Source organism: Hydractinia symbiolongicarpus, chromosome 5 (genome assembly GCF_029227915.1).
Source record: "Hydractinia symbiolongicarpus strain clone_291-10 chromosome 5, HSymV2.1, whole genome shotgun sequence".
Lineage (NCBI taxonomy): Eukaryota > Metazoa > Cnidaria > Hydrozoa > Anthoathecata > Hydractiniidae > Hydractinia > Hydractinia symbiolongicarpus.
In genome coordinates, this window is record NC_079879.1 from 11,271,343 (window position 1) to 11,297,592 (window position 26,250).

Sequence of the window (26,250 nt, forward strand, 5' to 3'; positions counted from 1 at the left end):
GTTGCAGAATAATTAAATCGCGCATATGAGAATTGCCAGGGATTTTTTTCTGTCATAGGCTGACCAATTAATTTTTGAGAAAAACTAGAAATGACTGATATGGGGTACAATCGTTAAACTTTAGTGTTGAGTTTTTATTCAAAAGTGTTAGTTAGAAGGTGATGGCGTATATTGGTACCAAGGAAGAGGGCAAAAGAAAGTACAGTTTGATCAAGAAATGAAGCTAAACTTTGGGGAGTTAAATGACTAACAGGTGAAATAAATCTGAAGAAATGTTCTTAATTATTCAGGATGCGAAGTGAACCATATTGGTGGTAGAACAAATACTGACCTAACATTTAAAAAATTGGTGCTTTGATGCCATTCTGAAAGTATATGTAGGTGTGTATTTTAAGGACCAGAATAACGTAACTCTATGCGCTCCTTGTACAAGTAAAATTTGGAAATTCGTCCAATTAAAATACTACTTGTACTACTGAATACTAGAGGTTGCAGAGAGCATGAAAAGAATTGTACCTATTATATGCTAAGTTTCCAGTTCAGAGTTATGCCCCACAACATGTTTGTAGCTATAGATCAGAATTTGTTTCAGTATGTATGGCCAGTATGGTTTAATCCCTTTGCTTTCGACAACGGATGGGAACAGATGTACCGTAATATGCTTTTTTATGCTTATATTATTCTAGACCTTCATGTACTTACTTTCGCCAATAAATTTTTATTTTTAACCTCAAAAGTTTTATAGCTACATGCTTAAATTTCTCTCCATTTTAAGCCTATGCTTATAAGGCTTACGTGTACAACGTAAAAAAACAAGTTCTCATAATGAAGATTCGTGAAGATTTGAAAAGAAGAGGAAACACAAAGTTGAAGCAAATAATCACAAAAGGAAGAAGAATAACAGTTCGGTGTATTTGTATTCGTTTGAAAGTCTATTCAACGATTCAACAAGTTTTGTTCCATAATAAATCAACAAATTCTATATTTACTGAAACTTTTTTGAGTTGTTATGAACGCCATATATTTTTATTGCGTTCGACTTTTTTTCTTCTATTTGAAGAGTAGCGAAATTAAAATTTTGTCTCTAAGCAACCAACAAAGATCAGTGGAGAGAATTTTCATCCTTCTATACTTCTTATTTTTGTTTGGGTTGGTTTTTACCAATCTTTATTTGCCGAGAAAACTTCCAGTAAAAAGACTTTTATACCGCCGTCCAGTTAGATGATGAATTTGCAGGGCAGAGCACGTGCTAAGGTAAATGCTCATGTTTTCTTTTACTGGTGTTTATCCGCAGGTGATTTTGTTATGTTTGTAAAGTTTTTTTTTCTCTTTTTTTAAAAAAGTAATAAAAATAGACGGGTACCAGTAAAAACATAGATAAACATTTAAAAAGCTTTCTTATCACGTGTTGTAACACAGTTTATAATCTCAAAATTTAAATGTTTGAAAGAAATTATGTGTGCGATTGTTTGACCGATTCCGTTTAAACATCGTTTCATCCCTGAACCTATTTGAAATAAACGTCAAAACTGTAAGGTTTGTCTCATAAACATCTGTGTACAAGATGTGTTTTTATGAACCTGGTAACTGAAAAATGTATCTGCACCCACAATGGCTTGTGACTGGTGATCTGATCATCTGAAATTTAAATTCAGTTGATTTGAACACGTATCTAAAGACTCGTAACAGTTTATTCGCGTGAATGCGAATTCGTACGAATTTCAGGCCTTTTCCTTTATCCCTTGCCTATAAATTCTGGATCTGCTGACTACATGAACGAAATGCGACTATAATTTATTTTAATCAAAATTGTCGCGCGTATTAATTTTTGCAAAAGTTTAAATTTCCCCACCAAAAATAACCAAGAAACAAAGTAAAATTTTAGGGTTTTGATTGACCTTTCCGCAGTCATTTTTGCGGGGAATTTCTGTACTAAATTTTGCGCACTAACGAAACTCTTTGCGCGAATGCGCGAAAATTGGTACGCGCGAAAGCTATCTCTCTTGCATCACTTTCGAATGGTTTAAGAATGAGGCGCCAATCTTTTTCAGATAATTTTCTACTTATTTCTCAAAATTGCTTAGACCTGGATAATTTTTTTTAAAATTATTTTCATCAAATATAATTTGGAAATCAGGATACTTGTTATAATTTAATAATCGGTATCCCGGAGCAAGCACTGTACTCACCCTCATCCCCATCCTTTTTTGCCTTTTAGATATGAGAGATATTTCAACGTCATCTCTCATATCAAAAAGGCAAAAACCCTGGAGACGAGGGTGGCACTGTACTGTACCTCAAAATTACCTGAAAAAGTAAAGCGCTACGCTGCTATAAGCTCTGTACTAAATTCACCATGATTTCACAGTACACAACAATAAACCACTAGTACAATTTTTAGTGGGAAATTTGTTACAGTTTCAATGCATTGTTGCTGGATAATTTAAATAAATCGGCTGCCGATCAACAATGCTTGCGTCAAAAGTAAAGTGAGTTACAACCTCTCCCTCTTTCTCACTCTCTATCTCCCACTTAAAAACGTTTCAAAGAAACCATAAAATTAGTATTCCAGCACACACCGCATACCTGAATCAGAGAGAAAAATATTTCGCTGAAATTCAACGAACGCATTGCATTATATTAAAAATCCGGCAAACACGTTTTGCGCAATGAACAGACCAGCGCACTTTGCTCGCTTGTGCAATTTTTTTCTTTTTTGAAAAGTATATTACAAAGAAATATTTCAGCGAAACTCATCGATGAAAACATGACCAAGGCTGTAGAAGATAAAAATTCTAGATATATCTATATGTCCGAGTCTGTCAATTACATACATGCCGGAAAAATAGTCAGTTTGTTTTTCGCCGCCATCAGCTCGACTTACGTGTAAGTTACTTAAGTCGAAAACCAACAGCCGTTGCGTAGCCTCTTTAAACATCTTTCTTTCCTGACGTTGTTCTTCCTTCTCGATACTTTTGCCACGAAATCGCACTGCACAAAGAGCTTTTCCACGATAATCAGTAGTCAAAAAAGTGTTTCTTCTGTTTGGATCAATATCGTCAAAAAATTCAATCGGCAATATATTCTCTAAGCCAAACCTAAATCTCCTACAGCTCCCCACCCACTGTTGTCGTCATGTGGTTAAAGAACACAACAATTTGAATAGGGGTCAACTTAGTAGTGAAGGGGTTCCCTCACGGCCTCGCTAAACTGAGTCCTGACATTATGTTAACGTTTTTTTAGTAAATCTGAGCCTAGTAGGCATCTTAAAAAATCTCAATAGCTATTGATTCACATACATTAATACAAAACAGATGTTCATGATAGCAAAAATATTTTGAGTGGGAAGTATGGCTTGGTATTCTTGCGTAAGTTGATCTTCTACTTCTGTTGATCTTCTGCTTTACTGTTCAAACAAGTAAAACATTAATCTCAACAGCAACAAAAACCCTAGCTCCCAATGCAGCTTTTCTACATGAAACCTTAAGCCGCGAATCCTGAACATGGTCAGTTAACAACTTTTCGCGTGTGACGTGATACGGTGGGAAGAAAAAAGCATGGTTGATTATAACATTTCGCTGAATTAAAATGTTATTTAAACACATATTTTAGAGAGGGATGGATTGGCTATCCAACGGTAGCTGTATCATTTTTTTTTCAGGATGTAGAAGAAGGTCGGGGTAGTAATACTGTCTCTACCAAGGTTTGCACCGAATAGACTAAAATTCTAATACAATTTCTTTTATTATAACAACATCTTATGTTGCTTGTATCGTCAAAGAATTATTGAATTTCCGCGCCTGAAGGCGTAGGAAATTCTTTAAAACCGTCGTTTTTTTCTTTCGGAGCATTTTTTGAGAAAAAATCGACCCTGGGATTTCACGTTCCTCTGAGAGGAGGATAGATAACTGATTAACTAACTAACCCTGTCCCAAATAGTCAATTGCAACGTCACAGATTTAAACTTCATACCCAAGCTCCCTAAGTACTGGGAAGTCATCTAAATGACGTTTCAGGCCAAAATTGGTATTTGTTTTTGACAAAATTTGGCACAGTTAACAAAAAAAGTATGCTGAACATAATGGTGACATCATAATTTTGATTTTTGTCAACTAAATGTCATTTTAGGCCAAAATTGGTCCAAAAATTAAAACTAATTTATTTTCAACAAAATTTGACACAGTTAACAAAAAAAGTATGCTGAACATGATGGTGACATCAAAATTTTGGTTTTTTGCCACACCTTAAATGTCATTTTAGACCAAAATTGGTCCAAAAATTAAAACTACTTTATTTTCAACAAAATTTGGCACAGTAAACAAATAAAGTATGCTGAAAGTGATGATGATAGAAAAATGTGATTTTTTGTCACCTAAATGTCATTTCAGGCCAAAATTTGTCCAAAAATTAAAACTACTTTATTTTCGACAAAAATTGGCACAGTTAATAAAAAAAGTATGCTGAAAATGGTCACATCAAAATTTTGATTTTTTGTCAACTAAATGCCGTTTAAGACCATAAACGTTTCAATCGCAAGACTTTCAACCATAAATGATGGGCTGTATTTTTTGTTAGCAATTTCTTTTAAAATGTGAGTTTATTATGACACGTTTCGTTTTGTTTGCGTTTGTTGTAAGAAAAAATGTCACTTGTGTGCTTTATCTTCAGAGCTTCATGCACCAAACCTCTTCGAATGTTTGGCATGATAACACAACAAATTAGCAGGTTGTCATCAAATATTTTGGTAGCGAGCGGAAACTCTTAGAGCCCCCGGGGCTTCTTGTTATTTTTTAATTTTACCTTTTAAAATTATAGCAGTACTAATTTTGATTCAGGTTTTTTTTTTTCGCTTTTTGATATGTGGCTAGTGAAAAAGAAGTAGCCCTAATACTGATCTGTCAAGGATATTTTTTCAAAAAGCCATTTCCCTTGCCTGTCCAGTTTTTACCACGTTTGAAGATAAACGAGCATAAAATTGAATTGGCTATGGATAGTGAAATTATTTTACTTCTTTATATATTTTTTAAAGGTTAGTTGAACCTTTATGACGTTCCTTTGCTACATACAAATCTCAATGTTAGGTTTTTCGATCCCTTTAGTGAGCTTTTGAGCTACTTCTGTCACGCCAGGACTTATATCAACAATAAAGCTCTGGGGACGAGATTGGGGGTGGTAGTTGCCCTCTCTGCGCCAATCTTTTTCCCTACGAGTGAGTGTTCTACGGGTTAATATCCGTATACAGTCCAACATTTTCCGCTTAACATGTTTGAGTCTTGGTATGTAGGTCTTCGGATTTACTGAAGTACTTTGTGGAGATGACAAAAATACATTGACAAATCGTCATGGTTTGACGGGACAAGTTCTCTTTATTATTTTATCTGTGTGACATTTTTTTTCTAGAGCGTGCCACTTGTAAATGCACATACGAAGGAGAGTGGAGCGACAGGCTGGATAAAATTCAACAGTTTTCATGGAACAACCGTTATTGTTAAAAGGTCGGCCGTCATATCACGATGTCGCACAAAAGCGAAAGAGAAATATCGGAAGAAGATTCTGCGGCAAGAATTTCGCGTAAGAAGCCGAAGTCTAGAAGATTTACATAAGTTTAAAGAACACAATAAGGATAATCCTACTAAAGGTGAAGGTTATAATTGTTTTCTGTTGCTTAGTTATTACCGTATCACGCATTTTCAACTAAAAAAATAATACCATCCAACCATTCTCCAAATTAACGACTTTTATTTCGTTTACGATAATTTAGCTTTTATTAGGTATCAAGCAAAGGGTCGTTCATGGAGATCTCACATAAAGGTCGCACATTGCAAGTGCATTATATTCGCGGATGACAAGTCCTAAAGTATATTTAGCGAAACCTAATTTTCGCGGTTGTTTTTTTTTTTAAATTTTCGCTGACATCTATTTTCGCGGATGCAAAATGGTGAGAAATAAAATGAATTTTAGCTAACACACAGATTTGTAGAACTTCTTCTAAAGCATGCAAAGTAATGTTTTTAATATAAGAAATTGTCAGACGCGTTGTGATCGTCGATATATAAGTTCATGTTAGGATTCGGAAATGTGGCTATCACTGCGCCTGTTTTGGCATTTCGGTCATTTTGTGCTGAGCAAAACAGATGCTAACTGGGTTATCATTTATTTTGACTCGCCCTCTAATAAATAAACAAGCCATAGGGACGAGGTTGATTTGCACTTGAAGAAAAGAAAAACACTTTATTTCATCCAAGATTCACAATGTAAATTTGGTGGAAATCGATATTTCAATATAATCCACATCCAACGTAGTTTCAGGCTTAACTGTCGCTTCCTTGTTGCTTGTTGACTGCTTGGGAAGACAGTATTCACGTGTTTGCTCGCTCAGTTAGATCAATCAAAATCAAGTTTTTCGTATGAAATTTTATAACTTTTTAGCAAGAACATTTCACTTCGGGCCGGACTGTTCCTTGCCAGTTACTTCGTTTTTTAAATCCTCGTGTTACTTAAAATGTGACTTATACATTCTTTGTCCCCAGGGTTTGTTGCCTCATGCGAACACCATTATGGCCGTGATGTCAAAAGGCAATAACCCCTGGGGACAAGGTTGTTACTTATAAAGAATACATGTGCTAAAAGTATCATCTGGAAGCGAATTATTGTCGCCAATTTGAAATCATGTTTTATTTCTTGCGAAAAAGAAGAGAAAAAGTACTTTTTTTCGTCACCCACACGCGTATCAGACAGTTATAAAAAAATTGATAAGGGTGAGGTTGGACAGTTTGAGCCTTGACTATTGGTGTAATCTTTAGGACACTTTGAGAATCTAGGAGAAGCCATTTAAAAGATTGAAACTATGAAAAAGGGGCGCGAGAAATAGTCCTGGGGATGAGGTTGGTCATAACTTTAATTATGATTATTTATTTATTTATTTATTTATTTATTCAAAATAACCGTTTTAGATTCCATGGAGTTGTATTCCTGTAAATGGGATCCCAGTGCATAAAAATTATCCACTGGAGTTACGGAAACCACTAAAGCACAATAACCGCATAAATGAAGAACTCCTCAATCACCAGTTCTATATATCTCTTTTTCTGTACTCTTGAGTCCTGTACCCAAGCTAAGCGATAAGAAAAAGTTGAAAATTGCTTTATAGTCTCCAGCTTGACTTAGGACTACAATTCGCTGTTGTTTGAACTCTGGTTGGTCACAAGTGTCAAGGCAAAACAAAAAGGATTCATTATATATCCTATTTGTACAGCCTCATCCTCAGACTTTTTTATATTTGTACGAAACCTACACAAATGCAAAAAACTCCCAAGGCCTGGGGACGAGGTTATTATTTTTCCAAATTAAGCGCAGGAAGAATTTTGGCGAAACTACCGACTTTGGTGTGAAATCGCTATATTAAATTCACAAACAAAAATAAAGAACTTTTGAGACTAAATTATAAGTACTAACAAAATAAGCACATCTAACCGGAAAATTATAAAGAGTTACAAGAAGCTCCGCTTAAACATTTAGCTACGATTGGTCGATGCAGGAGGTCTGATCTCTCCAGTTCTTCCTAAATGCTTGTAATGTGCACAACTTGTATCAAGCTAGGGAGAATAAAGGATGAAGCTTAAGAATTGTCTTTCTCTATTTAAAAAAAAAAATATGAGGTAAAAAGGTTTGATTCGATTTCGAAATCATCTATTATGTGTGAATTCTTGATCTATTGAACAAGCATATTTCGCATTTTTTACGGATGGTTGCTTTGTTTCCTAACAAACCTAATCATGCGTTAACTCGTTTTAAATACCTTCTGTATTTTTTACAGATGTTTTTTTCGTTGTTTTATCATTATGTTTCACCAAAAAAGGTTCAGATTATCTTCAAAATAATAATGTCAAAACTCTGAAAAGAAAACAGAAAAATTCTGTTTTATTCACTTTCCTTGTCTTTTCGTAGATAATCATTGATTTTGCGTTTCCAAGAAAGATGCAATGACTCTCGAAATAGCATAAAAATTGACTAATTAAAATCCGTTAAATGTTTTTTCAGTAAATAATGAGAATTTGACAATATTGTAAGCAAATTTTCGAAAAACGCCAATTCAAGTACATGTCAGCATCTCTTGATTTGGATTTTCAAAGTTATTGTTAGTCTTTTTAAAAATACGATGAACATTGAAAATATTAACAAAATATAAAATCGCTCAAAATATCTCGTTTATCGAGTAGCGGAACATAAAATAATTATAACGGTTTAATAATAAATTTTAAAAGTTGAATATTTTTTTGCTGGTACTATTGTGAACCATCAAATGAGTTTTCATATGAAACCAATGAATAAAACTTCAAGTTTTCGGTGGCGAGATAGATAGCTACCCGCATTCATAAGCAGCGTATGAAAAATTCAAATCTTGGGACCTGTTAACCAGCAATGCCCCTACCCTGAGTGAAAAAAAAAATTCAAACGTTGTAAAAGCTCGGCAAGAGTAAGGAACGGGCTGAGAAAATTTTAAAATGAAGCCTAAAAAAATACTAAATTATGTTGTGGCGAAAACAAATCGTCGAGATGACATTTGGCCATTATATGACGTAGTAGATTCGACATTAAGTCATCCGTCATAGAAAAAAATACTTCGAAACGGAATAACTGCTCTTACGAACAGATTTCAAGTTGAAATAATTCAAAGGAAAATAAATCAGCAAATCAACATGTGAAAAACAGAGAAATGACTGCGTTTTTTAACTTGGTAAGTTGTTTTGTAAAGTTTAAGTTCGAATATAAAGTATATTTAAAAAAAAATCGAATGAAATCACTCATGCGGAACGCGATAATAAGAATACATATCGATTCAAAGTCGAACAAAGAAAGGCATTCGAACGCATTTTGAGAAATATAAGATTTTGTTCAGGTAGGGTATATTTTTATGTATCATTAATAATTTTGTAAACATCGATACAAACGGGAGAGTTGTGAGTATATCTTCCTTTAAACGAAAATTTGACAATTTTTTTTTTAAAATAGAAATTTGTTACACACAAGCAATAAAAAATATCGATCGAACAGTACATTTGTTTGGATTCAATAAAAAGCCCGAGCAGTTGAAATCACTGGCGGAAAATAAAAACACATGGAAAATTTATTAAAAGTAGGAAACAGGAAAGAACAACTTATTTTAAAAAGTGTTATCATAAGCTAAAAACAAAATAAAAAGCCTCGTTGCAGCAAGCCGACGTCGAAGTTTATTATTTTATGGTCCCATCGGACTGACAAAAATACAATGTGATAACTTTGTTTCCATTTATTTATTTTAACACCTCGTAAAATAATGATACACCAGTCTTTAACTCTATTAAAAGCACGTGCACAAGATTGTTTTCATAACGAATTTATTTTGTTTCATCTTGTTTCGAAGCGAAACATCGTTTTCGTGTTACTACAGCACTTTGTTTGCGTCTTATTATTTATATGGAGGCAAAACTTTAGAAGTCATGGGACTGAGGTTGCACTTTTCGATTTCAAATAACGTAAACACCAACCTTGAATTTGATATTCTGCGTAGAACTTTCTGTTTTTTACTACAGCCTATATGAAAAATTCAGCTGTTTATTTATTCGCAGGGCCTGGGACAGAAGCATTTTGAAACCTCCGTCAGCTGAAAATATTAATCAGTGAAAAATATTCGTCAATTAAAATCGTTCATCAGTTCTGATTAAGGGGTTTGCGGCCTGAGTTAGTCACATGGGATGAAATTTGGAATAGGGTTTTTCTATTTTTACGAAAAATCCGTGAAAGTTCTAAGCGAAACCTTAAAGAGCGTTAAGGGAAAAAAATGAAAAAGTCGTATTTAGTCAGTTAGAAAGAAGAAACATTTATAAGGACCAACACGAGGCATAGAATTTATTATTTTTAAACGCTAAATCGTAAATACCGATTAAATTTAAAAACAAATTTTTTGTATAGAACAGGGATCGGACTACATACACGCGATTTTGCTGCTCTGCCCAAATGGTGGAATACTTTTTCAACTTAGTGAATTTCTCAGTTGAGTGGTGTCCTTTGGGCTGCATTCGCGATGAGACCTCGACTGAGTAGGTGCTATAACCTGCGCGGAGAAGTGGGACATAGTCAATCTGTGCATGACAATCTTCCGAAACAACCTAGTCTATTCCTCTGTGTGTTTGTTTTATTTCCATTACGTGTGAAATTCTAAATGTAACTCGGGAGATTTATATATGAAAGTTATCGTATCCATTTAGAAAGATAAGTTTAAAAACTTTAATTCATTTGAAATGAATAAGGTGAATAAATAAATAACGACCAAGTGAATATCCTAATGAAGTGAATATCCTAATGAATTGAATGTTTGAATTTATTGTCATTTCGTAAGAACATTCGTTTCATAAGACGAATTCCCGATGTTAACGTCAACGCTGTAAGTTTTGCATACTTTTTACTTTTTCATACCTGTAATGCGAGCTAAAAATCACAATTTTATCAGATTTAGCATCGTGTGCTAGCAGGAATAGGCCAAACAACATTAGAAGGGCAAAAGATTGACCCAACGTGCGTATGACATGTAGGAATGTGAAAGATAAGTCTACAAAAACTAACCATACAGTTTGCAAGCGAGATTTGCTGTCTTTAGAATAAATGTTTCTTTTATAAACTCCTACCTTTAAATGCCCTTTAACAAAGAGCTTTGTCGGGCCAGACGGATTTTAAAGCTGAAAAACCATGAAAGTTCTAAGCGAATCCTTGGCCACACCATGACTTGGTAAAGGGGTAGCATGAGCTTTTTATTTGCATGGATTTAAAGAGGGTGAAGAGAAAAAACTGGCACAATTTTTTTTGAAAATAAAAAGGCATATTTAGTTAGAGAAAAGAAACATATTTATAAGGAGCAACAGGAGACATATAATTTATTATTTTGAACTGCTAAATTGGGAATACCAATTAAATTTAAAAACAGACTTTGCAAGTTCGCAGGGTATTTTCAAAAATGGTTTAGAACGCTGCATAAATTTTTAGAAAAACTCCTTCACATCCTTGCTAAGCCAAAAAGAATGTTTCTTTTATAAAAACATAGAGTGGAGTTCTAATTTTTGATTTGCACAACTAGCATCTTTAAACCTTGCTACATACATTTTCTTTTGAAACAATTTTAAAAAACAACAAGGCTTAAAATGGCAGGAAAATAAGAACAGATTAAGAATAATTACAACCCTGTCAATACATATTTAGCTATTTATATTCATGTTTCCTGATTGGTTTCCAGGATCTCACTTACTGACCGAGGCTTGTTTCCCTTTCCAACAAAGCTCTTGATTTCTTTGTCACCTCTACACTACTGTTTAGATCAAAATTGGTCCAAAAATTAAAAAGCCTTCGTTTTCGACAAGAATTGACACACCTAACAATAAAAAGTATGCTGAAAATAATGGTTACGTCAAAATCCTTTTTTTTATCTTGATCTGTTTTAGGCCAAAATTAGTCTCATTAAATTGCTTCGTTTGAGAAAAATTTTGGCACAGTAAAAAAAGAAACCATGCAACACATGATAATGAAAATTGTCCGTGTCACGCAAAATATACCATTTAAGGACAAATGGGTTGATATTTGGTCTGCAAAATATCAAAAGGTCACCTGATCAGGCGGAAAATCATATAAATACTTAATCTTTTGATGCATAGAAAGTAAAAAATACAAAACAAATTCACTTTTATACCTGTGTTGTGGTGCTAAATAGTGTGGAACCAGAAAATAGCTACTCAGGGTTTTGTAAAAATCTTGAATAGCTGCGTTTAACGTCAGAATGTAACTTCTTCGCTCTCTAGGGATGACTGAAGCACATTTGATGTAGAGATACTCCTGTGTGCGGCCCACATAGTTGGCACTGCTCTGTTCTATTAAAAAATTATAATAAAATTACACAGATTTTGTTTTAAGAACGCGACTCTGAACTTCGAGGAGCCTATATTTATAATCAGTTAAGATAACTGCTTCTTAATACACCGCTCTTTTCTAAATAAGAATCAGTAAAATCTGACCTGGATGTTCTTATTTTCCCAGCCTTTTCCCGCCTGATTTGTTCTTATTTTGTTTTTATGAAAAACACAATTCAGAACTTAATTTAACGTTTCAAGCCTTATAGGCAGGGCCGTGGTTTTCACCCAAATTTAGGTGCGATGGGGATGGCCAAAAAAAATTGAGATATATAAACCTATAAGGCTGTCCTATTACGCTGTTCCTATTTTGTTCTTTATTTTTTTGCAAAATCTGAGACTGGTGTTTCTACAAAATTGTTTTTTGTGGTGGGCGGTTGAAGCACAGGCTGTTCTTAACTTGTTCTTCCTAAAGAATAATGTGTTTTACATAATGTTTTCGTCGAAAGACTTAGGGAGGGACTTACAGGAAAAAACAATGTAACTATTTAAAGAGAGTTTGTTAATCACCCCTCCCCCTCCTTCGCGGGCTCTATTGCATAATACTGATCGCCATTAAAATCTTTTTGAAGAAAAAAACAACCAAAACAAAAGGAAGGAGAAAATTAAAAATAATTTCTAAATTTCAGGTGGTAAATCCTTGATATTGTAGGTCGTGTGTTGTGGTTTTTGTTCTTGTTATAGTATGACAATAGCAACACATCATATTGACGTCAATGAGAAAAATCCCTTTATACTCGCGAAATCAAATTTGGCCAGGTTTTTATTTTCAATTATGAAACTATTTATTATTATTATTATTATTTATTTTCGACAACTAAAAATTGGTCCAATAAACAAGAAAAAATCGCTAAATGAATACGCTTGTTCTTAACATGTTTCTCTTAACTCAGGCTAGACCCCTTATCTTGCAAATTCCTATATTCTCCCTATTTTCCTATTTTCTTAACTTATTTGATTAAAAGCCAAAAATTGTCAAAACCTTGTTTCTTTTACTGTCCCACACATTGTAGGTTTGTATTGATGTCTGTCCCTCATGTTATGACAAGCCAAGGAAAGTGTGAAAATGTCTTGAAAATTTCTCGCGTCAATGCACCACGCGATGGAAGGCATGAGTTTAGTGGCCAGCCGTCGTTTTGATAGCAGGGTACGAATCACTGGTACCGTTGCGGGTGTTTGTTACACCACGTGGTTATGTAGACGCTTCAAAGACTTCATTTAAAAATTTTGCGTTGATTGCTTTTGACATGAAAGAAAAAAAATTGTAAAGAGAAATCATATCACGCAATTAAAATCGTGTTAATTGGTCTCAAATCATTCAAAATAGCTTTTAGAAAAAGGTTGCTATATTTTATTCTTCTTAAGAGCCCAGGTTGAATCGAATTCTCACGATGTATTGTTTTGTCAACCTCGTTCCCAGCGCCTGTTGTCTCTTTTCAATACCCGGACGCGTTTCGGTGTCAGAAGAGATACAAGATGCCCTGGGGACGAGGTTGTTGTTTATACATTGTTTATTTCTCACTTGTGGCGGTATCGGCGTAGCGTATGTGTGTGTATTTGCACCAAAGTTTACCTGAATAAACATTGCTTTTAAATTTATCAGACAAAAAAAAGTCTTTATTTTTTATAACTCGCTAATCGGTATTTCGATATTTTTAAAGTTTCCACGAAATGAAAATAAATTTATTTGTAAATTTTTATCTTAAATTAATATGCTTTAAAAATAATTGTAATATACTAAAAGGTAACATAAAAACCAGATATCGATGAAAAGCGCATGCTCAGACCTGCGAAAAGAAAACAATGTGGTTTATGGAAAATAGTTTTTTTACCAAGGCGTGCAACCCGTTCCGATCATCAACAACCTGCATGTTTGCACGCGTTGTTAAAAAAGGTGTGATAACAGAACTCATTGTTGTACGGAAAAAAATTAAAACTTTTTTTAATATTTTGCATACTTCCACAAACAAAGAGAGGAACGAAAAGTGAAATAATTTAAAAATTTATAAGCTATGCGAAATTCTGTATGATTTCATAGAAGTGAGACTTTTCTTCCTGGCCAGTGTGCGAGCATTCTAGTAAGGTTTGTAACGTATACAGGTTGTTTTGAAAGCAGTACAAATTTTTTTCTCACTTTTTTTTTATTTTTCCCCTTTTTTATGGTTCTTATTTTATTAACGAGTTTCAGACTGCGCTGTTGCTCGCTAGTATCCAGGAGACCAAGGATAGTTTTTCTTGCCAGCGGAAAAACGGAATAACTTTGGTGGAAAAATAACTTTTGCATGAAAGAAACTTAATTTTGATGTTCTCGAAAAAAAAAAATGCGGATGTTTATAACCTTGGTCTGACGGTTGAAATACCTCCTCATTTTCCAAAAATATTTTATCGAAAAAAAAAATGAAACTCTAAAACTTTTTTAAAAAGCTGTAAATACCTGAGTTTAATTGAAAGTTTATTTCTTGTATAATTATTTTATTATTGTATAAAAATAATTTTTATTTTTGATGTGTAGTCTCGACAGTAAGTCGATATCACCATGACTACGACTGTTTCCAAAACAGCTGATATATAATTAGGGGAATTTGTAGACAGAAATAAAGATGTAGTTTTAATATTCTGCTTTCCTGCATTTTAAAAATTACTTAACTTTTTTAAAAAAAACTTTGCACAAGCGACTAAAACATGCTGATTTTTCTACTATTATTTTCAAAAACAATTTAAAAAAAAGTGGGACCGGGAGTGGCTAAAAAATAAGAAGAAATTACCAGCAGTGGTAACAGTGGCTTCTCTATGTAAAATAACAATGTAAGTTTCATTGGCACTGCAGTTCTTTCCTAAACAGTCCAGCAACACACCTATCGGAAACGCCTTCTTTATGATTTTTCACACAAACACTCACACTGAGCATGCTCGTGATCTATGTTGATCTTAAACCACGCTGTCGTGGGACTCAAGGCTGAACGTGCTAAAAACTTTTTTCTCGTGCATTTTTCTTATGAAAACATTTTCAGCCTGAGGCAGCATGGACATCAAATTGTTTGTTTATATAAGATTTTTTTGATATCGCGGATATCTAAAGAACAAATAAGTTTCAAATTAATTACCTTCAATTATTGTCATTCGCGACACGTGCTAGCCGCTGTAATTAAATCGACGATTAATCGAAAACTCGATTCTGATTGGTTGATTTTAAAAACAATAGGTTTTTATCTGCGAATTAAAAAGTGTTATTGTTTCTCTTAGAAACGATCTTGCATAAATACGGGTACAAGCTGATTGATTCAGCAGTATACGAACGAGCAAGGTCACCAGAAGAGGCACAACTCGTTCAAACAAACAAAACAAGTTGCACAGCAAGTAAAATCATGACGTTATATATGAACAAACATTACGAACAGGGACAGTTGTTGTCACCCGTTAGTTTACAGAAGGGTTTGCTGACTCTGAAAGAAGAAGACCACCGACATGCAGACGACACTGAGGTATTTCTTCACGACGACGATGTCGATTCCGCACGTGATAAATCATTTTTTGATTTGTCAAGCGTTGCGAACTCAAATATGTCGATGTTTAATGGGAATCAAAATCCACATTATGTGTATCAATCTTCTAATGGTAGCTGGAATGAAATGATGGGTGACTACGACGAACATGAAAACGACAATATAACAGTCTCGAGTAGTGTTAATAACCTACCTGGAAACACTAGTCAGTATTCATTTTCCACATTCAACGATCCCGTGTTTACATTTAAAGATACACACGATAATCATTCACCAACAGTTTCACCGCCTAACAGTCTTCCTATATCAAAACCACCGCCGTTACCTGCACTCATCCTTACAGATAAATCACCAACAAGATATAGCGATAAAACGTCTCCAGCCGGTGTTTTGACTCCTTTAACACCACTGGGAGGAGTGTCAGGATTGGGATCCACATTTGGTAGCCCTACTCATTCTAGTGCGTTCACACAAATCAACGCAACAAGGGAGTACACAAGCTACAAGGATAGTACGTACACATCTTACGGTAAACAAAATGACTATGTGACGTCACCAAATAACGATATGAACCAAGTTGGACATTTACCCACGATGATGCATAGAAGTACTAGTTTTACAGACTTAAATTACTCTGCACAACAACACGAAATGCTATCCAATCCTATGTTTTTACAACAATCAAGAATTTGTAGTCCGAGTATGACTCCGTTTGTAAAGTATAACTACCAACAATGTGCAAATCCGGACGTTTTGAATAGCTTATATCAACAAGAAGCACACATTAATATGCAATTTGGCGGAAATATGTCCAACATGGGATTTCTACCTTCAAATTCATCCAATGAGGCGATGGCTATGAACAATGTCATGGCAGGACCGATCAGTCCCCATGGTGGTATGTTACCTGATAAACTGAAAATATCCGGCTGTAACGAAGACATCGTAAATGATTTGAACTCAAAAAAAGTTGGAAATAAGGGGTATTTATGCGAACTGTGCGGAAAATTATATACAAGAAAATACGGACTTAAAATTCACATGAGAATTCATACTGGATTCAAACCGCTGCGTTGCAAATATTGCTCGAAACGTTTTGGAGATCCATCCAATATGGCGAAACATATTCGCCTTCATGCTGTCGGCGACACTCCGTACAAATGTCAGTTTTGCGCTAAAGTATTGGTACGACGTCGTGATTTGGATCGTCATATTAAATCTCGACATCCCACTGGTCAATAAAACTTTCAAAATGTAAATATAGTTATATTAAAGAAATTATCAGATTATAAATAGTGTATATATGAACAAGGTCTTGATTTTACTTTCCGTTTTGGGAAAAATTTTCGTATAGTTATGTGTATCGGTCGAGATTTTTTTACCGGCGTTATTTTACATCTTTTCTTAAGATGTGAGATTTACTACAAAGCTTTCTAAGTTTAACTGTTTTAAATTTTTAAACAGAGTAATTTTTTATTCTTTTTTTGTTGATGTTGTTTTACATTTAAAAAAGCAGCAAAATATTTTATCTGTGAGATAGAAATAATTGTAATTTTTTTTACATAAATTGTTTTGGAACAAAACAATATAATCGAAAAGATTTCGCAATATTTATTTCCTGTTTGCGATCACAATCAACCCACGAATAAAATGGCGCGTGTGCTTTTGTAGAGCTCGCGAGCTTTTTTTGTTGCCAGGCACATAATAGGTTTAGAATAAATTGTTTTAATAATAAATTGGCTTTGTTAGAAATTAGAAAAAAAGAAGGGGTGTAACAGAAAGTTTTTACATTTGTTGCTTGCAGTTTCGCTAAATAAAAATGCCAGCCAGGAGACCCAGCATAATGAAATCAGAATAGTTAAAGGCGGGAAATTGAAATTTAATATTTTTTTTCCTAAATATAAACAAATCACGTGACCACATAAAGAACATATTAGAATCTGTCGAAAAAGCGAAAAATTGACTGAGGTCAAATATTTTTGAAATAAAAGATTTTATGGACGTTTTCTCAACGTACAAATAAAGAGAAATTAAAAAAATAAATTCTAAATAGAAACTGATATGTTCAAAAACAAAATTAAAATGAATTTAAAGGCAAAAATCCTAGTGTCCAATGTGTTACTAAAATCGAATTCGGAGTGATACAGGCGAGAAAATTCATCTTGATGAAGACGGGGAAAAGAGTACATGTCTGCCAGCATTTAACGTATGTTTGACACGTAGGACAACGTGAAAGGGTTAACTAGCCTATAAAAACGCAAAATTTAGATCTGGCTCATAATTTTCTGATTTATTCAAAACTTGTTGACCTTTTAGTTTTAATTTTAGTTTTACACTGCGGAAATTGATTGTTGTCATTTGCAAATGTATCGCGGTTTTTGAACCAGCTTAACGAGCATTCTGGCGGGAAATACTACAAAAATGTTACTTTTCACACTTTTATAATGCAAAGGCGCTATATTTCGACTGAGCACGCTGTGTTCATCCATGCGAAGAATATTTTTTATGCTGAAGGCTATTTTTGTTGACTCAAACATTTTGAGTTGTGCAATATTTCATTCTGAATATTTTGTGGGAAAAAAGAACCGTTGTTGTTACTTATACCAAGTAGAATCTACATACTTCCGAAGTATAAATGAAAATTCTTTTTTTAATTCGCTAATTTTAAGTTTAAATCTGTTTCACCTTGGCTATTTCAATTTCCGGAAAATTATACTGCATCTCTCAACCTCGTCCCCAGGTCTCTTCTACGCCCTGGAGAGGGTAAAAGTACGATTTTTTTTATTAGTTATGAGTTTAAACTCACTTGCAGGCCGTCAACATTCTGGATTTTGGAATACACCGGTAGACGAAAAATTGCAATTTTTGACCTACGAAAAATGAGAAGAGATTGTCATAACTACACAGTGCTGGGGGCAAGGTTTATCCCCAAATGTTTAAAAGAATAAAATGTGGTGGTCACGATGGGTTTGGGCTCATTGGTCGATCCTAACTCGATGTTTATTGGTTTATTTGAATTAGAGTCTCGCCCGGAGTATGTCAATCAAAAAATCGTAATAATCGGCATAAAACCTTAAAAGATTGTACGGCTGGAATAAACGAGGCAATCAATGTGTTGCCTCACTTAAACCGAAGTATTTAATATGGTTAACACTAGAGGATATTCTCAGTTTAATATCCTCGCAGAAAGCAAAGTTAAAAGCCTGGGAATAGAAAATTTGAACTTTGCATGAAAAGTCATCTGTAAATTTTATTTTGCAAAATGGCATTTGCCTAATTTTTTTTCAGATTTATTATATATATCAACTTCGTTTCGAAGGGTTTCAACCCCGAATTTTACCCTCTCTCTAAAAACTTCTACTATGCATTGCGAAATATACACACAACGACTGCTATAAACTTTTGCTCATGTCAACCCCTGAGCCTTAAAATTCGTCCGAAAGTTCTAGTCTGAGTAGGATATAATTACTTAGTTTTACAACGAAAAGGTTTTTTAAGATTTTACTGGATAGTTCGTGCCAATAAAAAAATCAAGACAATAGGTTGCTGCTTGAAGTATCTGCTTCAGGATTTACCTATTTTGTATTATAAAAATTCTACAGATCTCCAGAATATCTGAGTTTCGAGTAACAGTTTCGGAAATCCAGTTTATTACAAATCAAAAATGCAATATGATTTGTCATCATGTAATGGAGTTATCGTGTATAGGTAAGGTTCCAATCTTAGTCCTAACAGAAGTTATTATTTTGCGGCTATGCGGAAAGCATGCATTTAGTTTTACTATCACTAAATATAAGGTTTTCTGTATACTTTGATATCTTGCACATATAAATTAAACAACACAGGGCCTAATATGCTACCCTGCGGAATCTCATATTCTTTTTACATCTTCCTAACAATAAATTAGAACAGAAAAAACAACAGTATTGGAGTAACTTGTTATATTGGTTAAGGTATTGGTAGAGTGGTACATCGCATGACATATTTTATAAAACATATTTCATATTCATCACAGATCTTTCCACTTGACATCGACCTACTTGTGACCAGCAACTGGATTAAAAACTTTCTCGGTATCCACGGCCAAATGTGGATTGCATCTTTTGTGCGTATTTTCCAAGAAAGAAAACCGTGAAGCTGGTCACTCTACAGTTGTCGATGTCCGTCTGTTCTTCTTCACGCCGACATTTTCTTGATTATTTGCGCCGGTGAGGTACATAAAACGAAAATTGCATCAATTAATATTAATGACAGTTAAAGTTTGCGATGCTTTCCACGCGACCAAAGACCGAGGCTTGGCCGAGGATACAACACGTGCATTTATACTATTCTCATGCGCATGCGCATAACCCGAAAAATCGGGTTACATTGTAATGCAGAATCCGAAAAGAAACTTCGTTCCCGACTTATCGCAGAACGTCGGAAACAGCGCGTTAACCAACCTCATTTCTGAAGTTCGGTCGTTAACTTGAACGAATTAATTACGCTCAGTTGAATAAGTTAGAAAGATTTCTAAGTTGTGCTTGGATACATTCATGCTTGACAGTTTTCGCAGCAAAATTGATCTATTGTATCGAATGCCTTCGAAAAGTCAATTAAGATGGCTACCGTAACTTTACTTTTACTCATGATTCATTTAATATTATCTCTTAATTTGAGTGTGTTGTGGTAGATTGGCCACGTCGAAAGCCGGATAACGTATCGGTATATTATTAACATATTGTCGATAAATTGACATAGTTGAAGCAGAATGACTCGTTCATATACCATAGGTAATACAGATATCGGTCTATAATCGGATGCGGGGAAGCGGCCTCCTTCTGAGTTAGTTTTGTAACAACACTATTCATGGATCCTGCATCCAGTGAACAATGGGCTGCGTAAGCTTGACTCTGCATTACGATCTACGCATTAAGACACAATTTGTTAAAAAATTTAATTGATTATTTGGATCATAAAAAGTATATTATAAATAGCGAAAGCTGTTGGAAGTCCGAAATTCATATCTGGGGTCGTTTTTAACATTGAAAATGACAAAAGATGCATCATTATCTTATGTTTTAGTGATTGATTTAATTTAAATTTAAATATTTGGCACTGCTATTATTGCTTTTATAGGCTGTTACGAGCGGAACTCAATGCAAAATTTGTAAGTTCAATAGAATAGACCTTAGGCTGGTGCGCCAATGCAAACTAAACTTCTACCGTATTCACGTTGTCGTAAAAACTAGCTTTTGAAACAAGGAAACTACAAAATTATTGCAGTTACTTTGTTTTTTAAAGGATTTGAGCCTGTTGTTGTTGGTTATAAAAAAATATGTTTTTCCCGTTAAAGTCCTAAGATTTTACTTACAGTTTTTATTGGCAAGACATGCTAGGTATATTAGCTAGTTTTGATGGATGAATTTTACCTCATATTTTATATGACACCGCCCAGAGAACATTTTTTAGTGAGTTTTTCCCATGTTTAAGCATATTACATTTGCAAGAAATTCGAAAGTTTTGTCTAAACTGAATATGGTGAAACAACACGTATCAACATGGGTGGATTTTTATCAACAGTAAATTTCTACTGCTCTTATCTTTCAGACTTTCGTCGACAATAGTACAAGAAGATTTCAACTTCCGAGTTTGTGCAGTTATAAATCCAACCTTAAAATGGAAATGTATTTGACTATTTCACTTTCAAAATTACACCAAGATCATCAATAAAAACACGAACGCGTGAAAAAAATGTTGTTAAAAATTTATGCGCAAACAGGAATAAAATAGCATGAATCACATCTGAAGATAGAACACGAAAGCACACGTAAGGAAACTCTACTCCGTCGTTTTTTCTTCGTCTTCTGCGATAAATCGTTCCCACTCGCTTACGCGTTTCTCAAACTCTTCCTCTGTTTCTTCGACTTGATAATTCGTTACACCGTCGTACGTTTCAGCGCTTATCGTTCTACCAGCATAAAATCTTCCATTCATCGCCTATAAAGAAATAACTGCTATTGATTAATTTTCGCGAATTTTATATCACATTTCCGCTAAAATTAACTTGGCGAAACTTTTGAATAAAAAAAGGATTTTTCGTGTTTTTTCTCACAACTTTTTATAGTGGATAAAAATAATGGTCAACCTCGGTGATATGAGCAATTTCAGTTTAAAGCCAATATATAAATTTGAGAAAGTAATTCATCGCGAAAATTAATCAACTTATTTAAGTTGATTAATTTTCGCGAAGACTTATTCTGTCGATGAGTGTCTTAAGATACCAGAATGGTCAAGGAATCGGATTCTACATTGCGGAAGATCTGTTATAACAAACTTACGTCAGTTTTAACGAAATACTGTCGGTACATGCAAGGGATTTTAACAAATTTTAAAAATGGAAACTGATCATATCCTTTTAGTTTTGTTGCATTTTGGTTCTAATGCATGGATAAAGGAAACAGCAAAAATGGCAAAAAAACTTAGTCGACAAAAAATTGGTAAAAATTTTGTCGGTACAAAATATTAGGCACTGAGCAAAATGTTTTTCTTTTTTTTACAGGTATCGCAAATAGCCACGACAAATAAAACGTTTTAACATAAATTTCTTCTTAATTATATATAGTACAAAACGGCCACTACAAACTCCCGTCTTGTCTCTCGCTACGGCACAGAATGATTATAAAAGCTAGCACGTGATCATTCGTGTGGTCTTAACACAGAGCTACGCCCTATGGCTTATGATGTGCGGACACTAATTTACAACATATTAAAACAAAAGTTTTGCTTTTTTCATAAAATATTTCCTTTTGTGATATTAAACACGTAACATGCTTACCTCGATACATTTGTCAGCAAATTCAGGTTCGTGAAATAAAATCGAAGCCACTCCTTCAGGATTTCGCTACAATTAAAAATAAAAGGATGATAGTATGAGTGCCAACTTGATTAAGCAAAAACTAAAATGCCGATCATTAGAGAGCTTACAATACAAAGACGGGAACGCGAACGGCGACGTAAACACCAGAAAATTTCGTATTGCGCATGCTTATGTCAAGGGGATATCACCAAACTTTTTCAAAGAAGTTCGGCGAAGACGTAAAAAGGTAAGATTTCACGTTCTCTGGAAACGAAAGTTTTTTCACACTCAATTAGTTCCAGTTTTGGTTATTTTTGTGTTGAATTTCCAAGAATTTTATTTGAAAATAATTTCTTCACATTCTCATAGAGTTTTTTCCCAGAATTTACGGTTTTATTCTATGCTTTAGCTTAAAAATTTTTTTTCGAAATACTGTACAACAAAAAACAAAAATGGCTGAATATCTAAGTACTGATTATTTTCCTGTCTATTTTTGTACAGTGTCTTTTGTACATGCTCAAACAATTAAGGTGTTCATTCTCAAAGTTTAGTTTTTAGTTTAGAGCAGAGTTTCAGTTTATTGTTGTCATGATGGTATATCTGTTTGTTGACTAGCTAGCTGGGGCTGTACAGAACAGCTAGCTAGTTTTTTTTTTAGTTGGTAAAAAAACAAGCTTGACATTCAAGGAGACTGACCTTAGTTTTATTTTATTTTTACCAATCATGGAAATATGATGTTCATTAAGGAGCATAATATTTCGTTTCTTCGGCAGTTATTGCTATTCGAGCCATGGAGTTTTAAACAAGGCTCCAGAGAAAGAAAAAATGTTTATGAAAAAATAAGTGATTCCTTGGATTCTTTAACTCATATACGATTTAAAGTTACAGCAAGATCTTTACGAGCCAGACTTAAACTTCTTATTGAAAAATATCGAAAACGTGAACGAGAGGAGGAACGAGCAAGTGCGATATCTCCTGAAGAAACATGATAGATGCAGCTCTTCGTGAAATTGTTGAACATTTTGATCAAGCTGAAGAAACACATAAAAAAGAATCACAGGAGAAAAAAGACAAAACTCAAAATGATATGAACAAGGCTACAGAAATTCGAAAACGTTCCATGGAAACACTCGCAGAGAGCAGTGCTAGAATTGATAAAACACCAAAAAAAAGGAGAAATAGTGGAAATGAAACACTACAGTATCTAGAGGAAAAATCAAAAATGGACTTGGAGATTCGAAAACAAGAGTTAAACGTTAAAAAGGAGCAGAATTCTTTAACACAACAACTGATTACTCAACAGCAACAAATGATGAATGCATTTATTCAAAATCAGCAACAACAGCAACAACAAATGTCAGCTTTGTTAGGCAAATTGCTTGATAAACAGTAACACAATCGTAATACTTAAAATGTAGACTTTCATAGGTTTTCAAGACAGTTCAAAATGTTCACATTACAAAACTTGTGGTTGTCAGCTTATAACATGTACAAGACTGTATAATACAGCCATACTTACGATGTTAATGTAATGTTTGTTTTTTCTTTCATACAAAATAATCTTCTATTACGGGAGGACTGCAGTCAAAGTAATTTGATGTTTCTGTACCATACAAACAACCCCGTGCATTATGTAAAAGCCCACATATTAAATACATTTTTTCCAACTGGACTGAGACCTATCTTCAGGTCTTTTTTGAAGTCAATAAATTTGTAATATGTGACCAGCTCTCCAAAAATCCACTCAACAGCAACTCGAACTTCGCTCATTCTGCTATTCCATATTTGTTGTTGTGCATTTATGTGAGCCCCTCTGAAACCACATTGCAAATGAATTCTTAATGGCTATGCTGGGTCCCCATAAATGCACAATGGATTTCTAAAACGGTCGGTCAAAGGAAAATAGATTCAATTGTGTTAAAAGTCCAGATTCTGAAGCACCCCACTGTCATGGCGCCTTCCCTCAACTGGGCCAAACAGATTTGCAATCATGCCACTTGTGTTACCACAGACTGGAACTTTAAGGAGTGGACTCTTTTATGTCCATTATACATAATACGTTGATGTTGACTTGGTCTGGAAATAGGTCGAACTGTTCCATCCACAAATCCTCAGCAATTATTGAGAGGTGCTCCATTTCTATGGATTGCATCACAACATTTCTCTAACTCTATAGGAGACAACCAATTCTGCTATAAATTTTGTAATAAGTGTCCCCATTGATCATACATAAATCCTAATACATGATTATTTATCATACTGAGCTGTGGAACAGGTCTGCCAAATAAGTGAATCATGTCTGAATATCGATAAGGATAAGCCAGGCGTTTTAGAAAAATACACAGTGCTTCAACAGATTTATATACAGTGCCATTATAAAAAGTAAAGTCTTCAGGAAACTGAAATACGTCCACTAGTTTGTAAACATCTCCCCTTTAAAATCGAAATTCTGCCTTACATTCATCTTCTTCCAATGTGTCCAGGTCAAATCTTCCATAACAGGTATATGGAAATTCTGGCTTTTTAGATTTGTTTAAATCATATAAGAGACAGAATTCTTCAGCATTAATCATATTTGATGCGTGAGCAAGTAAAATATTATTTCTGACATCTTTTAGCTTTGGCATGATTTCACTTTCGCTTTCTTGTTGTTGTTACTTTTTTTTTCGCTTTCGCGCCAACTTTCGAAAGTCAACTTCCACGGAGAACGAAAACGAAGACGCGAATGGCAAAAAATGATGTCACGTCTACGTTCCCGTTCCAGTCTTTGTATCGTAAGCTCTCTATTAAAAATTAACGCAAAACCATGATTTTTTCTTACATCAAACACCAGTACTTTCTTGATTTCTCCAAACTTCTCACAGCCAGATCGTAAATCGCCCTTCAAATCATTGATGAGAGTAGGATCTTTCTAAAGAAGAACAGACTTTACAATAAAGCAGCAATTTTAATTTTTCATGTTTAAATAAAAATCTACTTAAAGGGGCTACGAAACGGCTGTTGGTTTTTAACTCTAGTGACTTACACGGAAGCCGAGTTAATGGCGGTCTTTTTGTGTTTCTTCCCTAGTCAAAACAAACTTTCGATTTACTGATATTCAATATATTTTACAGACCGTAGTTTATTTTACAGCAAAAAAAGAAAACTTAAGGAAAACTTTCCTTTTTTTAGAAAATAAAAACAAAAAAGTAGCAACATCATCACAAAAAATTAATTATTTATAAACAGGTTATCTAGACGTCTATGTGGTTCTAAAGTGTGTATAATTCCTTACACCTTGACCTTTTAAGTGGTCCGTTTATTACACGCTATTCTTTGAAATGTCAGGGATATAGAGCTTATGAAATCGCTTCGTAGCCCTAAAGCTAAAGTTCCGAAAACATTTAAAAGATTTCGGGGCAATAACGTCTGATTTGCAATAATTATTTTAATAAATTATTCATTGAAATTCACAATCATACCTCAAATTCTTTACACTCAAACATATTTTTGAATATAACAATACGGTCGAATTTACTTCGTTTAGCTGGACGATCAACCCAATCTAACAACCTGCAAAGAAATAATATCTTACTCACTATATAAAGCCTGGTTATGAGGACAACCTATTAGAGCGCAGATTTAAAGGTAAAAAAACCTCGACCACAGAACAGAACGGAATAACCACTTTATAACGAAACAAAAAAAATATGTTAGCTTGCAAAAAAATAAGATAAAGACACGTGTTATCTTTTTTAAAAAAATAAGAAAAGTTAAACTACTTTTCCTGTCCACCCTTCTTCTTCTTCTTCTTCTTCTTTTTTGGTTTCAACGCTGGATTAAATTCACCTTTTAACTGAAATACAGCCTGAAGAAAGAAAAAAAGGCTTCAACAACGCTACGATAAACCTTTTTTGATTAAAAAATTTTCCAAAACCTTTTGTGTTCGTTTTGCGTTGACAGCTTCTTTATAGTATCCCTTATCCCTTTTAAAGAA

General features: G+C 34.2%; 2 protein-coding genes across 3 annotated transcripts in view; one reads left to right on the forward strand and one right to left on the reverse strand.

The window, feature by feature from the left end:
- The first annotated feature begins 3 nt into the window (after positions 1-3).
- LOC130644782 (zinc finger protein Gfi-1b-like) lies at positions 4-16,985 on the forward strand. Its single transcript, XM_057450513.1, has 3 exons — positions 4-1,254; positions 5,401-5,638; positions 15,177-16,985. Exons 1-3 carry the CDS (start codon positions 1,222-1,224, stop codon positions 16,676-16,678), a joined length of 1,773 nt encoding a protein of 590 aa, XP_057306496.1. The 5' UTR covers positions 4-1,221; the 3' UTR covers positions 16,679-16,985.
- Positions 16,986-21,161: 4,176 nt separating this feature from the next.
- Positions 21,162-26,250, reverse strand: part of LOC130644791 (HIV Tat-specific factor 1 homolog) — a 100,697-nt gene continuing 95,608 nt past the window's right edge. For both annotated transcript variants that reach the window (XM_057450525.1, XM_057450526.1), the window contains exons 7-11: positions 26,036-26,121; positions 25,736-25,826; positions 25,096-25,185; positions 22,254-22,319; positions 21,162-21,415 (exon numbers count right to left, since the gene is read on the reverse strand). In XM_057450525.1, the coding sequence (XP_057306508.1) occupies positions 21,257-21,415; positions 22,254-22,319; positions 25,096-25,185; positions 25,736-25,826; positions 26,036-26,121 (492 nt within the window). In that variant the 3' untranslated portion in view covers positions 21,162-21,256. The remainder of the gene's footprint in view (positions 21,416-22,253; positions 22,320-25,095; positions 25,186-25,735; positions 25,827-26,035; positions 26,122-26,250) is intronic.